General features: G+C 60.3%; 4 protein-coding genes across 4 annotated transcripts; 2 read left to right on the top strand and 2 right to left on the bottom strand.

Annotated features, from left to right (window-relative positions):
• Positions 1-25: 25 nt before the first annotated feature.
• AVPI1 (arginine vasopressin induced 1) lies at positions 26-977 on the top strand. The gene is made up of 2 exons (XM_033065758.1): positions 26-741; positions 822-977. The coding sequence occupies exons 1-2, from the start codon at positions 68-70 to the stop codon at positions 880-882; spliced, it is 735 nt and encodes a 244-aa protein (XP_032921649.1). The 5' UTR covers positions 26-67; the 3' UTR covers positions 883-977.
• Positions 978-1840: 863 nt separating this feature from the next.
• PI4K2A (phosphatidylinositol 4-kinase type 2 alpha) lies at positions 1841-9190 on the bottom strand. The gene is made up of 9 exons (XM_033065754.1): positions 8783-9190; positions 6031-6231; positions 5663-5794; positions 5422-5575; positions 4795-4856; positions 4235-4334; positions 3855-3988; positions 3504-3563; positions 1841-3367 (listed from the first exon to the last, which is right to left on the bottom strand). The coding sequence occupies exons 1-9, from the start codon at positions 9173-9175 to the stop codon at positions 3206-3208; spliced, it is 1398 nt and encodes a 465-aa protein (XP_032921645.1). The 5' UTR covers positions 9176-9190; the 3' UTR covers positions 1841-3205.
• Positions 9191-9674: 484 nt separating this feature from the next.
• Positions 9675-13344, top strand: MORN4 (MORN repeat containing 4). The gene is made up of 5 exons (XM_033065761.2): positions 9675-9781; positions 11401-11498; positions 11627-11741; positions 11827-11936; positions 12091-13344. The coding sequence occupies exons 2-5, from the start codon at positions 11432-11434 to the stop codon at positions 12237-12239; spliced, it is 441 nt and encodes a 146-aa protein (XP_032921652.1). The 5' UTR covers positions 9675-9781; positions 11401-11431; the 3' UTR covers positions 12240-13344.
• Positions 13345-13401: 57 nt separating this feature from the next.
• HOGA1 (4-hydroxy-2-oxoglutarate aldolase 1) lies at positions 13402-17067 on the bottom strand. The gene is made up of 7 exons (XM_033065755.1): positions 16125-17067; positions 15394-15522; positions 15178-15305; positions 14935-15069; positions 14666-14762; positions 14398-14531; positions 13402-13830 (listed from the first exon to the last, which is right to left on the bottom strand). The coding sequence occupies exons 1-7, from the start codon at positions 16351-16353 to the stop codon at positions 13681-13683; spliced, it is 1002 nt and encodes a 333-aa protein (XP_032921646.1). The 5' UTR covers positions 16354-17067; the 3' UTR covers positions 13402-13680.
• Positions 17068-17160: the final 93 nt, after the last annotated feature.

Raw genomic sequence — 17160 nt, 5'->3', positions numbered from 1 at the left:
GATTGGCCTTGGCAGAGGGAGGCGGGCGGGGATGGGCCGGGGGCGGGGCGGCAGCAGAGGGGAATGAATGGGGCCCGTGGCTGTGGCGGGACCCCGGCGCGGTGGCGCGAAGTGGGTCCGGGAATTCAGCGGGCACCAGGCCGAGCCGCCTCCGCCAGGTCTGTGCGAGGGGCCCGTGCGCGCGGGGCGGTGTCAGAGCGAAAGTGGATCACGGCGGGGGCCAGCGCCCCGGGCAGGGCGGGACCAGGCTTGCGTGCCCCGGCCTGAGCCGGGGCGTCTCCCGCGTTCCCGGGCGGCCCCGCCTGCGCGGCTGGCCCCCTGCCCGGCTTCCCGGACCGCCCTTCCCCCGACGCCCCCCTTTCCTCACTGGGCATCCGCGCCGGATCCCGTGGGAGGCGCACCGGACCGGACGGCGACATCGGAGCCTGACGCCGACTGTTCGGTGCCCGCAGCGGCCAGGGCCATGGGCACTCCGGCCTCGGTGGTGAGCGACTCTCCGGGACGGGCGGCGCCCGCAGCCCGCTCCCGTAAGCGGGCCTCGGCCAACATCTTCCAGGGCGTGGGGCTACGAGAGCTGCGGAGCCTGTTCCGGAGCGGCGGGGCCGAGCGGCCCGAGGAGCGCGCTCGCCTCGTCTGGCGGTACGCGGGCCAGCGGCGCATGGCACGGGCCCTGCGGCGGCTTCGGCGACCAGCCCAGCCCGGCGGTGGGATGGCAGCGCTGCGGCGCTTCGAACACCTTCGGTAGGTGCGGCCCGCGGCGGCGGGGCAACTGGGGGAAGCGCAGCGGGGCCACGCCGCTAACACACACCTCTTGCCCGTAGGATCGCGGAGAAGAAGCTGGAGTGTAACTGCCGGGGCGAGACGGGCTCGGGGTCCACGTAGCAGCGCTGAGCAGCTGGGCCGTGGAGAGCGGTTCTCCAAGGACCCTAAGTGTACTGGGCAGGGTGCAATGAGTGCTTAATAAAGGGTGGACAGTGGTGGCTGGGTAAGGCTCTGGTTGTGTTCTGCCCATCCCCGAGTGGCAGAACCATGGTCCAGGCTGTTGTACGGCACCTAGTGCAAGGGGAACAGCCCCACACCACAGGTCAGGTTGGAACAGATGACCCACAGCTCTGTTCCAGCCTCCCTCCTTAATCAGGGTCATCCTAGAGCAGATGTCACAGGATTGCATCCAGATGGTTCTTGAATATCTCTTATGAGAGAGACCCCACAGCCTCTCTGGGCAATCTGTTCCAGTGCACAGTCACACAGTAACTGCCCTGGCACAGTCACAGGGGCAACTGAACAAGCTACATGCTGCCCTTCACGAGAAGGAATGTTTGGAAGAGATTTCTCTGCTGGAAGACCAGCTGGCCAAGCTGGAAGAGTATAGAACCCAGGAGAACAGAGAAGTCATGGGGGACATTCTGAATCTGAAGGAGCTGAAGCGGGAAGTATTCAGCCTTGCTGCCAAAAGAGCAAAGATGCAGGCCCTTTTCCTGTGGCTGAAGGAGGAGAAGCAGCTGCAGAAAGCAGCCTTACAGTCTAAATGTGGCCACTTCCAGGAGAAGTGGCAGCTGGGCAGCCTCATCTCCAGCCTCCAGAGCTCCCTCTCCAAGAGCCACTGGGCCCAGGAGAGACTGAAGCAGGACCTGCAGACAGAGAATGCCAAGGGACAGCCTGGGCAGCTGGTTGTCCTCAATGCCCAGCATGAGCAGACAGGAAAGGGACTCTGTCCTGCAGCAGCTCCAGCAGTTGCAGGAGGCCAATGCATCCCTGTGCAAGTACTTACAGATACCAGCCATAGGCTGAGGAGCCCCAACCTGCTCTAGGGTGCTGCAGAGACGCAGATGTAGCCAGCTGAATGGCAGCTCTGTTATTCATGGTTTAAATACATTACATACATTTCTACAGTGCATTAGAACAATACATTTTGGGTCAGTCAAATGCAGCTGGGCCTGGCCGGGGAGTTGGGATCTCCACTGCTGCCCCCTCTGTGCTTACACAGCCAGTGCTGATCCCCCTCCCCATTGGAGGAGACAAAGCAGCTGCTCTGCCTTCCCAGGTTCACCTGCCTTCATCCCTCTCCCAAAGATGGGCTAACAGGACAGCAAGACCCAACACTGACTTTCCCCAGCAGCCTGAGAAGTCAGAGCTCAAGGCAAGCGGTTGCAGGCAGCAGCCCTGGTGCTGTTTTATACAACACAAACTCAGCAGCTGCTGGTAAGAGAGGGGCTCCCTGCCTCCCCCACCCACAGCAGGCCTTGCAAGATTGTCAGCTCCAGGGCAGCCAGGAATCCATGCTGGTCCCCCAGTGCTCCCACCCATGTGGTGGAAGAGCCCCTCTGGCCCCTTCTCTGGCAGCCCCTGCCCCTCAGAGGGTCCTTAGGCACAGACAAGGCTGGCACCATACTGGCTGCACAGCAGCCAGGGAGCTTGCTTGGAGAGGGGGAAAAAGTCAAGCGAGAGCAGCCATGGAGACCAGGCAGGGGAAATGGACTGGGGCAGAAGGGGAGAGCTCCCACGGGAGAGCTCTGCAAAGCCACCTGCTCTTCACAGGAACAAGCCAGCACCTTTTCCCCCTTACTGTCTAACAGCACCCAAGCCAGTACCATGTGTTGTCCCTCTTATGTCCCCTCCTCGAGCCTCTAGCCAGAGAACAACCGTTCATTGCGGTCCCCGCTACACCAGTGGGCGGCAGGAACTCCCCCTGAGGAAAGCAGCGTGCACGGGGTTGGGGCACCGGAGGGACAGTGGAGGAGTACAGCACACCCTCAGGGAAACAGAGGGGGTATCACCTGCTAAAGGCCTTCCCAGCCTGGCAGCTGGCATGGTGGGGAAAAAAAAAGGGCCAGTGGCTGGTATAAAGGGCTGGACGGATCCTGGCTCGGATAGCCTGTTCATCCCAGACCCAAGCAGGAGTGCTCAGAACTGCATGCAGGCCAAGGAACAGAGGCAGGAGCAGGGTCCCAGCCATGCCACAGTTCCTGGCAGATTCCCACACCTCCCCCTGGACTCTGCCCCAGGCAGGGCACCAAGCTCCAATGGAGCTGGGGAGGCACCATGCCCAATCTGCCTGGCTCCTTCAATTCAGCTGCAGGTTCTTCCAGCCGCATCTGCTCGCTCTACCTTGAAGGTTGAGTCCCAGCCATAGGAGCCAGCAGTGGCCCAGCTCCTCTTGCAGTGCTAGTCCGAGGTGGCCAAGCCCTGCCCATGGCTCCCACAGCTACCACCATGAGAAGAAAGGCTTCCGGCTCTGGAAGCTCTGCGTGTAGGACTCACTGGCAGAGCGCTGGTGGGAACGCGCAGTTTCCACAATCACAGGTGGCATCTGAACCAGGTGCAGTGGACTCTTCCCATCTTTCAGCGCCTGAGTCAGGTTCAGGATCTGTATGGCACAACAGAGCAATGCCTGAGCTGCCCTGCCAGAGCAACAGAGAGCATCCACCCCAGCACCCTTCCTGATACGAAGGCAGGACAAATATTCCTACCTCATCCATCTGTCTTCCCTATGCACAGCTTACCTGGCCTCTCATAACAGCAATCTGCTTGTGAAACTGTCCCCTGTCAAAGCCAGGGTCTTTCTGCAAGAGAGAGAGCGAAGAATACAATGAGATCCACCCACTCTTTCATGCCATGAACAACATGCCTATTCTCCAAGTAAGCCCCTCCCCCTGTCCTGTCCCATTGGTTTCCCGCTTCTCCCACATTGAATCTTCAGCTCCTAGCAGAAGGATAACCCTACTGTGCCTCAGCCCAGAAACACTGTCAGGAGCTTGACCACCTTTCTGTCCCTGCAACTTTGACAGAGAGCTCCCCAACATCACTCCTGTTTTCCTCCTCCCACATAATCTTTACCCACTCCTCTAGCTCACCTTGAAGAGTTCATACAAATCTTCCTCCAGGTCCTTGACAAAATTGGGGTCTGAGATCTTGGGAAGAATCAGGTCCTTGATCTCCTGTGAAAAGGGGATTTTGGCCTGGGGCAGCCATGCCCAGTAGAATGGATCTGTAGAAGAACACAGGAGACATTAGAATTGGGGAAAGCAAAACATGGTGCCACATGCCCTTGGGTGCTAAATTCCCTGCATCTGGGACACAGGGTCCAACATCTGCCTTCTACAGTCTCTGCTGAGGAGCTGCCCATGAACCCAGAAGTTTCAGAGGCCCTCTCCTCTACAGTCCTTGAGGAAGATGTCCAAGAATGAAGTTGTATGGCTTGCTGTGGTGCTTTGGCTTAGCCTGAGGGACTCACATGCTCTCCAGGAGTCCGGGTGTTTCAAGGGAAAGGCCAAACCATTGTCTATAGCAGCCAGCTTGATGATGGGCTCCTTCACCACCACCCAGTCGCTGTCCTGGAAGGAAGTGAAGCATGTCACAAGGAGGTCCTCCCAGCAGGAATAGTTCTTCTCCTACTCCTTGCAGCCCAGCTGTCAGGATCTCTGCCCTGGCTATCACAGAGGCACAGCAGCCTCTTGCCTGCAGCATGGTCCCTTAACCACAGGGAAACATAGTCTGCTTTGGGTGGGAAGGGAGACAAAGCTGTTTCCCTCCCAGGCCTCTCTCCAAGATCCAGCAACACCAGTTTTCCCCAGCAACACCAGTTTTCCCCACAGGGTTCAGCTGTATTCTCACGAAGTCCCACTAGGCCACAAACCACCAATACAAACGGTAACAAAAGGCCCAGGAGACAAGATCAGGCCTCAAAACACTTGGAAACCCAAGCCAGATGGGAAATTCCTGTCCTGCCTGCCAAGTGGGCAGCTTCCAGGAGCAGAGTCCCTGTGTTGCCCCTGAACAGGAGCAGTCACTCACCCGCACACCCGCGCTGTCCAGGGGACAGTCATACTTGATGAGCCAGTTGTCATTGCCCCGATCTGCAGGGAGATAAAACCAGCTGTGTTAGCACCAGGGCCTCCCTGCACCATGCTGGGCAGAAGACTATTCCTCCTCTGACTCAGAAGTAAGACAGATATATTTTAGGCACAAACTCCCAGAGCCCTTAAACTTGCTGCATGGGAAGCCACATCAAGCCCCTCACAGACAGCCCTAGAGGTCCACATATTGCCAGCTCCCAAGAGAAAGGTCAGCCTGCAAGCCCCAACGTGCAACCTCAATCCCTTCCAGCTTGGCAGAAACTCAGGAATGCGGTGTGAAATGGGATACAGGGCCACAGTTAGGTGTGGATTTCTGGATGTCCCTGAATCCTCACAGCTGGAAAACTTTCACCTGAGCACTGTGGCAGATCCAGACCTGCAGCCGGAGCCTCAGGTGGTGAGCAGCCCAACAGCTGCACTCTACTGAGAGGCAGATGTCACCTGGCAGCAACCGAGGGGAGAGGAGTTTCGGGTGCAGGGAAAAACTACCAAGACCCTATCTCCCTCCCCTTTCTCCAGCATGGTAGGACATGAAGGAGCAGGCAGCACCTCGTGTTGGCTCTACCTGTGTTCCTGATGATGTAATCCAGCACTACCAGCCGCTCGAACTGCAGCAGCAGCTGCCGATTAGTGTTCTCCGGGAGCGGCTCGGCTTCAAACCGCCGCAGCCAGTAGTCTGCATCCTTGTAGCCTTCCACAAAGAGCTGGAAGGAGCCCACCTGAAGCAAGGATTACAGGCTGCATTACAGAAGGCCACAGAGGCCAGGGAGGTGCCAACAGGCACGCATGGAGGCTGGCAGCCCTACCTTGGGTGGTAGACCAATGCGGTTGAAGCGCTGGCCAACTTTCGGCACCTTCTCCAGGGCCAGCCTCTTTCCTCGGGACTTCACCCTGTCAATGGCACTGTAGTTAAAGGTCTCGCTGGCCAGATACACCACCTGGAGGGACATGAGCACAGTCAGCAGGGACCTCTGGCAAGTCACAAGACTGCCTGATAAAACCAAGTCACAGCATTTCCCACAGCTCTGCCCAGCACAAGGAACCCCATGGTTTGAGCAGGAACAGTCCCAGTCTAAAGCACTAATCTAGGTCAGCAGTACCATGAGATAAGGTGCAAGCAGAGCTTGCACACAAAAGCCTCCCCAGAACAAGATCCCAGCAGCTGTCCCCTCACCTTTGTGCGGGGAACAATGTTGAGTTCCAGTTTCTGGTCTACCAGGCTGGCACCCGCCTCCGACAGGTAGCCCTGGTTCAGGACAAGGCAGTCTCTCCCAAAGCAGCACGGGCAGCACAACTTCTGCAGCCACTTGGTCCACTTGGGGTTCAGCTGCCCATATGGCTCCTCATTCTTGGGCTTGAAGACGCCAATGATTTTCTGTGAGTGGGAGAGAAGAGGGCTGAGTCCAGGAAGTTGGCAGAGCTGGGACACCTTCCCCACTGGGAAGAGCAGAGCTGGGACACTACAGAACAGATCCAGAACTGCCCCTAATTAGGATAATAACCAGCCTCCTGGGACCAGGCAAAACCCCACAGCTCCTGGGAGGGAGGTGGGCAGAGCTGGGAAGAACCCCCCTCCAGCCAGTACCCCATCCCATAAGAGCAGGGTGCGGCCCAGAGACCTTTATATCCAAGATATATCCCAAAAAACACCAGTGATGCTGCAGTCTCCTGGTAAACACACCAGTCTCATTCCTGCAACACTTGGATGGCTGGGGAGAGCTACTGCTCATCATTGGTCATTATGTCCACACAGGAAAGGGACAGGGATAGTAATCACTGTCCTGGCTCAAAAATCCTTGAACAGAACTGATCCCAAACTGACGAGAGGAAAAGGAGGATAACAGCCAAGCACCTGCAGGATCTCTGGGGAGCCAAGGGCTCTGTGCTGGAGCGTTCAGCAGAAGGGCTGACTCTCTGGATACACTGTGGATGACAGGGCACAGGCAGCTCCAAATTGGCCACCAGCTGGTAGCAGCAGCACTCCCAGCCCTTCAATTCAGCCTCGCATACACCAACCCAACAGTGACAACAGCAGCGTGGGTTCCCCACTGCCACAAAAGCCTTGTGCAGGGCACTGCACCACCACTGAGCCAGCGCTGCCATGGCACACACATGAGAGAAGGGCTGGGACAGGAGCAAGGCCCCACAAGTCAGGCATCCCTGGGGGGCTAGAAGTCCCTGCTCTGGGGTGACTCAGCAGCACATGCAACCAGGCCTTCTCCCCAAAGCTACAGCTATCCCTGGCCTGAGTGGGCATTACTTCCCCAAGCTGAGCTCCTGCCAGAATGTGGAAGTACAAGATGAGTGCCAGTGCTTCAGCAGGGAACCTCAATGCAATCTCAGTCTGTCAGGGGCCAAAAGCCAGGCCAGAGCAAGCAGAACCAAGGTTTTGTCTACCAGGAAGACAGAAATGAAGGGTTTGAGGGAACAAGATCACTTGAACCATGTCCAGATCACATGGTGGAGCCGCTTTCCCAAGGCAGGCAGGAAGGCAATCCCCACACCAGACCCACAGGGCTGTCACATGGCTGTCAACCCATCCTTAGATATAAGAGGACAAAGAGGCCTGTCAGGAGCTCTGGCAGCATGAAGCCCTCTGCTCCATGGAACCAGTCCAACAGAGCAAGGCCCCCCCAGGCAGGGACAGCATGGAAGCAGAAACCAGAGGCAGCACAGCATCCTCTTCCAGACAGACCCATGCTGCTAAGAGCAGCACTGACAGGGAAAACAGGTCTGCCTGGTGCCAGCAGCATGACACAGGGAGCTCAGTCAGCACAGAGGAGCAGCTAGCGGTGGGTTGATCATAACCACTGGGGCTGGGCAGTACAGCCCAACTAGAACAGCTCAGGCCTTAGTAGCATCAAGGGAAATAATCAAAGAAGAAAGTTCTATCCCCCAATATCTTCCCCCTGCTGCCCACAATGTCTATGTGCAACACTCTTTCCCGTGCCAACAGTGGGATGTTTTTGGTAACCCTGGGAGCAATCACAGCAACCAGTCACACACCATGTTTGCTGACAGCAGGATCATCTGGGGGGCCCGCCAGCTGACAACACCAGCAGTACACAGACTTTGGCTCCTCACACTCATGTTCCAGCAGCTGTCCTTGAGCTTGGGTCTCCTACAGCCAGGCAGCCTCCAAGCTGCAATCCCCAGGCAGCTCATCTGGCTGCCCACTCCAACTCTCATATTGGGCAATAGGAGGGAGACAGGCTGTGGCACAAGTGTGTATTTCCCCACAAGCTATCAACTGAGCTGAGAACTGCCTGCCACAGCTTCCAGGTGCCAGCTTTCACCCAGAGAGGCAAAACTAGGACACACAGAGAGACCATACAGCTCATTCCTGCTTCCCTGGAAGCATCCCAGCACACACGTGGCAAGGGAGTCACAGGAAACAGCAAGAGCTCAAGTAGTTGGGCAGAGAGCAGCAGGTCACAAGACAAGCCAGCCTGTGCTGCACACTCATCCAGTCAGTGGCACAAAGACGGCTGCCACACAGCTGACCAGGTCTACAGGGGACCAGCTACATGCCAAGGACTTTGTCTCTACTATACCAACCACACAGCCACAAAGAAGACATCTCACTCAGTTCAAAAAAACAGGCCCAAACCAGCTCAGCACACAGAGTCACAGCCCTGGGGCTGGAGTCACTGTGTTCAGATGCTGATGTACGGGCGTGCGGGAGGGGGTCACCCTTCCTCTTCGGGCACAAAGCCGCAGAAGAGGTTGAATCAGCACTTGGACACTGCTGCCCCACGCTCTCGCTGCTGGTCCCAGTGTACGGGGAGGCTCAGAGCCGCTCCGGCCGCTCCTACCAGCCCTCCGCGGCCGCTCACGCCCGCCAGTGTCGCTCAGCCCACGGGCCTCCGGCGCGACGGGGGCGACACCACCCCTAGGTCGGCTACGCGGGGCTAGGCCCAGCTCACCCCCTGCGGGTCCTTCACGAAGTAGCTGCCGCTGGAGCCCTGCGAGATGCGTTCGGGGAAGATGCCGCGCTCGCTGGCCAGCTCAGCCCGCCGCACCACATCAGCAAACTCGGGATCCTCGGGGAAGTCGTTGCGCTCTCGCTGCGCGGCAGCCGCCGCCGCCGCTGCTACCGCCGCCGCCGCCTGGGCCTGCGCCTGGGCCTGCGCCGCTGTCGGGCCCCGCGCCCCGCGCTCCAGCAGTGGCTGCCGCTCGCGGTCGCGGCCACCAGGGGAGCCGGGAGGGGAGGGCGGGGGGGGCGCGGCGGGCGGGAGGGCACGCACGGCACCCCCCGGCAGCCCGTAGTCGGGGCCCTGCGCCCTCTCCGGCGACACCAGCGGGCTCGTCTCGTCCATCGCGCCGCCCGCCCGGCTCCGCCGTGCCGCTGCCGCCGCTTCCGCTTCCGTCCGCGTCACGGCACCCCAGGGGCTGCTCCGCCCCCCGCCACACCCCCTTGGCTGCTCCGCCGCCCGTCGCACCACGCTCAGCCCGGCGGCAGCGGCCGGAACCGCGGGGACTGGTGCGGCCATGATACCGCTGGGGCTAGTTCGGAAGCTCTCGCGCTTCGCACCGTTCGTTGGGGGAGGCCAGGGTGTGTTCGCCCCACCGTGGCGGCTGGCGCCAGTGCCCTACACAAAGATGGACGCTCTGAGTGGCCATACCCATTGCTGCCCTTCACAAGGATGGCGGCAGGGCCAGGGCGCTGCCCCTCTGCAGCCACGCCCGCGGTGGCGAGCTGCTCGCCCCACACAAAGATGGCGGCCGGCGAGGGCGGGCTGCGCAGCTGGCCAATGAACAGTCGCGTTGTAGCGGTTGCCGTGGAAACAGCCAACGGCGAGTGGGGATGGACGCTGGCGGCGCGGCACCGCCCGGCGGGGCGGGGTGCTAGCAGGAGCGGTGGCGGCCACCGCCCCTCGGCGGGACGTGGTGGGGAGCGGTGTCGGTGGACAGCGCGGAGCCAGGTGAGCGCGGGCCGCGGGTCCCTGCGCCGCCCGCCCCACCCGACCCGCTCCTGGGCACTCACCGGGCCCTTGAGCATCGCTACGCGTGTCCCGGTGGTGGGGCGTGCGCGTAGCAGTCGTGGGTGCATGAACACACCGGGCTGTGGGTGCAATCATCCGTGAGTGCACGGACGCGGCGGGTGCCAGTGCATCACCCGTGGGGACAAGGACACGACGGGGTATTGGTACATCGGGGTGCGGATGCATCACCCGCGGGCGCGGTCACGCCCCTGGACACAGGTGGGGTGTGCGCGCATCCCCCGTGGGTGCGTGCACGGGCCGGATGTCCGTGCCTTTGCCGGGGATGTGTGATTCAAAGGGGTCGTGCACCCCTCGGCCGCTGTGCGATTCGGGCTGTGCTGGCTGCGTTGCCCCTGCTTGCAGCGGGCGCGGTACGTGCAGGCTCGGGGTGGTGGGAGCCCAGCGCGGGCGCGTCCGGCTGCTGGACAGGCTGGAGTGCTCGTGGGTGCTGTCCTCCGGGTGAAGTGTCACAGGCAGTGCTGGTCGAGTTCACAGCCCGCGGTAGCACCCTCTCCTCCGCCTGGCATAGCTGGGCGGGCTGCAGGGTGGGAGCCGGCGATGCGCTCCCGGTCCCTCCCATCAGCAGAGAGCACTGTTCAGTCGCTGTTCGCCTTGGCTAGGGCCATTTCTCTGCACACAAAGCCCTGGCAAGTTCCTGTTGTGCTCCTGAGTGCCGCGTCCTGCTGGTTCATGTGGTTCAGTACCCATCTCTTGGGTGATGCACAGCTGTAAGCAGATACACCCCGCCTAGATGCTGGAAGCCCCTTCCCGTCGCTGGCACTGCCTGAGCTGCACCGGCAGCTGCTGGAGAGACAGCGCCCAGCCCACCTGTGAGGCTGTCTCTATTCTGGCGCCTTCCCTGTGTGCTGAGGAGAGCTGTGCTGCCTGGGGCACTGTGAGGTGTACAGGCCTGCAGGGGCTGCTTGCTATTGGCAGGCAGGTTTGCAAACCCTAGGTAGCCAAGCAAAGCCCTGAAGCCCCAGTATCCTATCTCTGCTGCCCCTCTTAGGAGGAATGACCTCTCATACCTGGGGTTGAGCTGGGTCTGCCCATTCTTGATGCTGAATCTGGAAACCCCACAAGCTCTCTGTTCCCTCCAGAAGAACTGCCACTGAACACAATCCAGCAAGCGCCTCCTCTCCAAAATGCTTGTTTCTGCCTGGAACTGCCCCAGCAAAACTAAAAGTGGCCCCTGGCCTGAGCCTGCTCAGCATAGGACCTCTGGGGTTCTGCTGGATTGCCATGACAGAGGCAGCCAGTTCCTGCCACACTCCTCTTCCTGCCACTCACTCACATTTCACAGGGCTATGACCCCCATGGGCTCACATCTCCCTGAGCCCTGCAGTGGGGCGGGCAGCAACCCGAACCTGGCGGCTGGGGTTTCAGAGCCTGGGCAGGGTAGCTATGCTCCTGGGGTCACGTCCTTGTCTGTGCTGTACCCTAGCAGAGCTGTCCCTAGGGCAGACAGGTGCCTCTCTGTGAGCTGAGAGGATGCAAGGGCTCTGGGCAAGCTGAGCTGCTGTCCCTGCCCAGCAGGTCTCTGTGCCTCTCCCTTCTAGCTCTTGTCCTGCTGTGCCGGAGGCTGTTGCCATGACCCTCACCAAAGGCTCCTTCACCTACTCCAACGGGGAGGAGTACCGCGGCGAGTGGAAAGAAGGTGAGATGTGGCAGGAGGGAACGGTGCTACCTGTGCTGGGGGACAGGCAAACCCCACATCTCTGCCCAGCTTCACACTGTGGCAGGTCCCACCTCTGTCCAGTGCTGCCCATTTCTGCTCTCACCTAGGTCGCAGGCACGGCATCGGACAGCTGACGTTTGCTGATGGCACTGCTTACGTGGGGCACTTTGAGAATGGGCTCTTCCATGGCTGCGGCGTGCTCACCTTCTCTGATGGCTCCAGGTGGGCATAGCACTCCTGCGTACACCTCCCTGGGCATTCCCACTGGCCATGGGGAGCTGCTGCCTCAGGAGATCCTCCCACACAGGTATGAGGGGGAGTTTGTGCAAGGCAAGTTCAATGGTGTTGGAGTCTTCACCCGCTGTGACAACATGACCTTTGAGGGCGAGTTCAAAGGCGGGCGCGTGTATGGCTTCGGTGAGTGCTGGCAGCATGGTGCAGGCATCTGCACGGGCCCTGCTCGGCACAGCCCCTTCCAGCATCTCCCACTTCATCCCTCCTTCCCTGGCCCCATCCCTGGTGGGTGCAGCTCTTTGCCTCTTCACTCTTTGCCCTTCCCTCCCGTCCCCAGGTCTCCTGACCTTTCCTGATGGCTCCCACGGCGTGCCCCGTAATGAGGGCTTCTTTGAGAACAACAAGCTGCTGCGGCGGGAGAAATGCACGGCCATCATCCAGAGGGCCCAGGGTGCCTCCAAGTCTGCCCACAGCCTGACAGCATGATGGTGCTCCACATCCCCTCCCACCAGAGCAGGGACCCCCTTACTTGGGCACTGGCTGGCCCTGCAGGCCTGGAGAAGGGATGTGGCACTGCTAGGTGCCTCCCTGCCCTTTGTCCCTCCAAGCGTCCTCCTGCCAAACCCCTGCTGCTGGAGGGGATGGGACCCTCCGCTCTCCACCCAAGTGCCCTGGGGCAGCCGTGGTGCCTTCTCTTTCTGGCTGTAGCCCTGGCACCTGCTGGAGCAGCAGAAGGACAGGGTGACAGGGGCTTGACCCCTCTTCCCCCCAGGAAGACTGTGGACCTCTACGGCTGCTAGCCAGCTGCAGAGGATGGAGCAGGGGGGTGGAGACTGGTCCCTGACCCCACTGCCAGGGTGCCTTGGCTGGAAGCTGCTGACTGAGCCACATGCCCCAGAGGGGCAGCTCCTGGCTCATTTTGCTGCCCTGGTCCTGGAGGCAGGGTGGGCACCCCGAGCATACTGTGGCCTGCAGCCTCAGCTCTGGGTGAATGACCATCCCCATGCAGACCCAGGGTACGGTGACATTGTGTCCCCAAAGAGCCCAGCCTGCTCTCAGGGCCAGCCAATGGGCTGTGTTCCCCTCATCCCTGTGCCAATCCACCCATCCACCCACTGCCTTGGGGACATCAGCAGCAGCATCCCCACCAAGAGGGGCTGGGGAGTGCCCAGCCTGGCGCATGTCTGCTGCACTCTGGTGGAGAATGGCAGCAATGGTGAGCAACGAGAAGGGTCAGCTGGAGCCTGGAATGAGGGACATGAGCAGGGCTGTGTGGGGGCCAGGGCTAGAGCAGGAGGTCTGGGCAGGGTGGGAGGGAATAGAGGTATGGTGAAGGGGCAGGCAGGGGGCACACAGTTCCCGATTTTGCCCCCCATATGCGTCCTTCATCTCCACACTGCATGCTCACCTTCACCCCCGGTGCGGTCTGGCTGGTTGTGGCAGGGATCCTGGCAGCCCTCACTGCCCAGAGCTGCAGGGGCTGTGCCCTCCCTGCCAATCTCTGCCTGCACCAGGTCCTGTGCCTTGCTGTGACCCTGCCTTGTGCTGCTGCCTGCACGGGCCTCAGCTGAGTAAACCATGTTGCCAACACCGTGCCATGTCTTTTTTGCTGGGAGCAGGGATGGCATGGGGGCCTTGCACAGACAGGACTGCAGACACAGAGAGGAGACAGCAGGTTTATTCATGGCACAAGGATCCACCCCTTCCCAGGCAAAGACAACAGGACCCTGGGGGCTGGCAGGGATGCAGTCTGGCCTGGGGTTGCCATCCTCTACCCGCTTTGCCCAGTTCAGCCCTGTCCAACAGGAAAGAGTAACATGGGCAGCCCTCTCCTGGCCACCTCCCAGTGTCCCCAAAATGTCCCCAGTCCCCAGGGTCTCTGACTCCTGTCCCTTCCTGGTGTGGGAAGGGGCAGATGGAGAACACCTCACAACCAGCCATTGGCACTGAAGGTGCTCCTGAGCTCTTCAACCTGGGCAGGGCTCAGAGGGGCCAGGGGTGCGCGGCAAGGACCTCCATAGTAGCCAAACCACTCCATGGCCTTCTTCAGCCCTGGGATTCCAAACCGACGGGTGACCTGTGGAAGGGAGGGCAGTGAGGCTTTCTGGCTCCCATGGGCCAGCACACTCTCAGGGTTCTGCTGTGTAGCCCCTGCTCCTTTGCTCACCATCACTCCCTGTGTGGGGCTGCAAGGCTGGCAGGGTGTGAGGTGGCTGCAGCAGCCCATGAAGTGCCCGCTGTGGGGTGGGGTGCAGAGCACACCTACACAGGACTCGACACAGGAACTCTGTGGCATGTTGGGCTCTGCAGCAGGCCAGCTCCACAGTGGGGTGAGTGAGGAGCCCAGGAAGGGCAGCTCTTTCCCCACACACACTTCTGCCTATAAATAACCAGCAAGGCTCTCACAGAGTCAGGTAGTGCCCAGTACCAGTGGACCAGCTGTGTTAAGGCTGTTCCTTAACATGACAAGACTGGCACTTCCCACCTTCTTATCTCCAGCCTGTCTTGGCTTGCTGGCCAAGGTGCTATGCTGTCCTGTCCCCCTGAACCACCCCTCCACCAGCTGCAGCCCCAGGGACCTCCATTCTTTGTCTCTGTCATGGCACCCCCTCCCCTCAGCATCCCAGGGGTTCTGTCTGCTCACCGCCATGTTGGGCTCGATGAGGCGGTGCTGCAGGTCACGGGCCTCCTGCCACTGGCCCTTGCGGCACAGGTGGTCCAGCTGACACAGTGGGTCACCCAGAACATTGGCAAGGGCACACACACCCCCAGAGGCACCTAGAGACACCAGGACACATTGGCAGCCAGCACAGCATGCTGTGCCTAGTCGGCACTTCACAATCTCTCACCTGCCTCCCCCTGCCCGTGTTCCCAGGCAGTGCCCCCAGCCAAGGATGGGCAGCTGCACTTACCCACAGCATAGCTTGCCAGCAGGAAGCTGGCTGATCCTGCCAGCACCTGGAAATCTTCCTGCCTTGTCTTGTGGACCATCAGCCCCATGCGGGTGATCTGGGGAGAGACATGCTATGCCCTGGGGCAGGCATCACCCAGTCCCCCTTGCTGCAGGCTGCCTGCTGGCAGCCCTGGGGTCCAGGGAAGGGCTACAAGTCCCAGTTCCCCATTCTCAGCTTAGGTCCAGGTTTGATGGTAAACAGCCCTGGGAAAGTCCTGCCCCACTCACGTCCCCACCGCTGTCCTTGATCCCAATGATGTTCGGGTGCTGAGCCAAGGTGATGACAGCCTCCATGGGCAGGTCCAGGCCGGTGTTGGCAGGGACACTGTACAGCACCACAGGGATGGGGGATGCATCACCAACCTGCAGGCATCCAGGCAGATTTCAGTAGCTGGGGTGGGTTGGGGATACATTGGATGTTTGTGTCCTGCTGCCCCAGCTGGGGTTGCTGGCAGGCACTGAATGGCTCACCTCTGTGTAGTGATGGATGAGGGCAGCAGTGGTCATGGCCCCTCGGTAATAGCAGGGTGTCACAACCAGTGCCACGTCAGCCCCTGCCTCTGCCATGCTGACTGTCAGCTCGATGGTGGCCTGAGTGGCTGGGGAGGGGGCAAAGGGGTGAGGGGTGCTCCAGGGGGAACACATGGCCCCTGCACTGCCCCCCACGCTGCCCACACAGGCACTCACATTCACAGCCCGAGCCAGCCAGCAGCAAGCGGTCCCTGGGCAGAGCCCGGCGCACGCAGCTCACCACTTCCACCCTCTCATGGGATGCCAGGTATGGATACTCCCCATTGGAGCCCAGCACCACCAGCCCTGGAACACAGATGTGGGGAGGGCAGGGCTCAGGCACAGGAGAGGGGTGCCAGGACTGTCAGGTATCCCCATTACTCTCACTCCCTTCCTTGCTGCTGGCGCCCAGGCAGAGCTCCACAGCCCACAGTGTGCCCTCTCCTCTCCTGCCTACGTTCTTGCAGTCGCAGCCTCCTGGCCAGAAGAGAGGAGACTCTGGGGAACATCCTTGTGAGGCTGCAGCCTCTTCTGCAGCTCCTCTCCTATCATCTATCCATCCTTGGCAATCAACAGATACATATGAATTTTTGAGTGTGCATGGGGATGCAGTGCATAGTTTCAAGCCTGCAGCTATGTGTGGAGCATGTGTGCAAACCTGCACATGTGGAGTGTGTGTGCAAGCATGTGCTAGTGTGTGGTGGGGCTGTGCAAGGACTCACTTGTGTTCCTGGGGACATGCCATGCAAAGGGCCCTAGGTGGGTGACCTGGGGGGTTGCCAGCCCCGGAGCAAAGTCCAGGAGGCTGAGCACCCTTGGGAAGCTGGCAGGCTGCCTGCATGCTGCCTCTGTGGCAGGCAGGGATCTGACGGGAGCCTGCATGGAGAACGACGGCGGGCAGTGCTTACCTCGGAAAGGGATGCTGGCATAGCGGCGCAGGTTCCCCTCCAGCTGGGCATAGTCCACCTCCTGTGTGGGGGAGAAAGGGGTGGCGAGGGGCGGGAAGATGCCCCCAAGATTGAATGAGGGCTCTGCTGCCTGAGGGGTGCTGAGCCCCCGGCACTGCCTGCGGACTGCCCAGTGCACAGCTGCCAGGGCAGGCCGGAGGGAGGAGGTGAGGAGGGTGCTGAATGCCATGGTGGCTGGGTGCTGGAGCTGTCTGTGCTGCTTGCCTCGCCGAGGGGCTGTTAATGTTTGACGGGGCACGTGAGGGACCTGCAACCCTGCTGGGCAGATGACATGGAGGGTTGTACCAGATGACCTCAGGATGTTCTTCCCCCTTCAGGAGCTGATTGCTTAGGAGCTCAGAGCCCCTCCAGGTGAGCTTTGGCCACTGCGGCCATGTTTTCCGTTCTGCTTGCCAACCCTGGCAGCCATCCCTCTGCCTCATACAGGGCTGGGCTGCAAGGTCAGGGAAGGATCAGGCATTGCAAGCAGTCCCAGGGCTTTGGTCAGGGATCACCTGATCCAGCTGTCAGTGTAAGACCTCCCGTAAATGGGTGAGTGTGAGCATTTCCATATGGGGAGCAGTGAGCACTGCACTCGGGAGTATGTGTGAAGGGACCACATGTCCCACGGGAATGGATGCAGCAGGAAAGACAGAAGGACAAGAAGCCATCCAACCCCACAGAGTGGCTGTCCAGCACAGGTACAGCTGCTGCTCTCTGGTACAGCCCCAGCCTCCAGCACAACGTGGACTGAGGTTGAGCTGTCCTCCATGTATTTTTCCTCCCTGAGCTTGCCCAGGTGGGACTTTGAAAGACTGTGAGCAATCGGTGTCCTGCAGCAAGGAGTCCTGCCCTTGAACCACTTGGAGTCACCAGTACTTGAGTCCTAGTGATAGGAGGCAGGGCTCATTATGCTGCCAGATAACTCTGCTCCCAGGATAACCCAGCTTTCTCAGGCCCATCAACCCTGGTGCAGGCTGCTCAACCTCAAAGCCAC

This window comes from Catharus ustulatus, chromosome 8, assembly GCF_009819885.2.
Source record: "Catharus ustulatus isolate bCatUst1 chromosome 8, bCatUst1.pri.v2, whole genome shotgun sequence".
In the NCBI taxonomy this organism is placed as follows: Eukaryota; Metazoa; Chordata; class Aves; order Passeriformes; family Turdidae; genus Catharus; species Catharus ustulatus.
Note: the sequence above shows the minus strand (reverse complement) of the source record. Positions and strands in the feature narration are given on the sequence as shown.

Excerpts from the sequence above, each read along its gene's own strand:
- HOGA1 (XM_033065755.1), bottom strand. The coding sequence starts at position 16,353 with ATGGCATTCAGCACCCTCCTCACCTCCTCCCTCCGGCCTGCCCTGGCA. Across the intron at positions 15,070-15,177 it reads TCATCCATCACTACACAGAG|GTTGGTGATGCATCCCCCAT; the intron begins GTGAGCCATTCA and ends GGATGCCTGCAG. Across the intron at positions 14,532-14,665 it reads GCTGGCAAGCTATGCTGTGG|GTGCCTCTGGGGGTGTGTGT; the intron begins GTAAGTGCAGCT and ends TGGTGTCTCTAG.
- MORN4 (XM_033065761.2), top strand. The coding sequence starts at position 11,432 with ATGACCCTCACCAAAGGCTCCTTCACCTACTCCAACGGGGAGGAGTAC. Across the intron at positions 11,499-11,626 it reads CCGCGGCGAGTGGAAAGAAG|GTCGCAGGCACGGCATCGGA; the intron begins GTGAGATGTGGC and ends GCTCTCACCTAG. Across the intron at positions 11,937-12,090 it reads CGGGCGCGTGTATGGCTTCG|GTCTCCTGACCTTTCCTGAT; the intron begins GTGAGTGCTGGC and ends TCCCGTCCCCAG.
- AVPI1 (XM_033065758.1), top strand. The coding sequence starts at position 68 with ATGGGGCCCGTGGCTGTGGCGGGACCCCGGCGCGGTGGCGCGAAGTGG. Across the intron at positions 742-821 it reads CGGCGCTTCGAACACCTTCG|GATCGCGGAGAAGAAGCTGG; the intron begins GTAGGTGCGGCC and ends TCTTGCCCGTAG.
- PI4K2A (XM_033065754.1), bottom strand. The coding sequence starts at position 9,175 with ATGGACGAGACGAGCCCGCTGGTGTCGCCGGAGAGGGCGCAGGGCCCC. Across the intron at positions 4,857-5,421 it reads TTACATCATCAGGAACACAG|ATCGGGGCAATGACAACTGG; the intron begins GTAGAGCCAACA and ends ATCTCCCTGCAG. Across the intron at positions 4,335-4,794 it reads TGGACAGCGCGGGTGTGCGG|GACAGCGACTGGGTGGTGGT; the intron begins GTGAGTGACTGC and ends ACTTCCTTCCAG.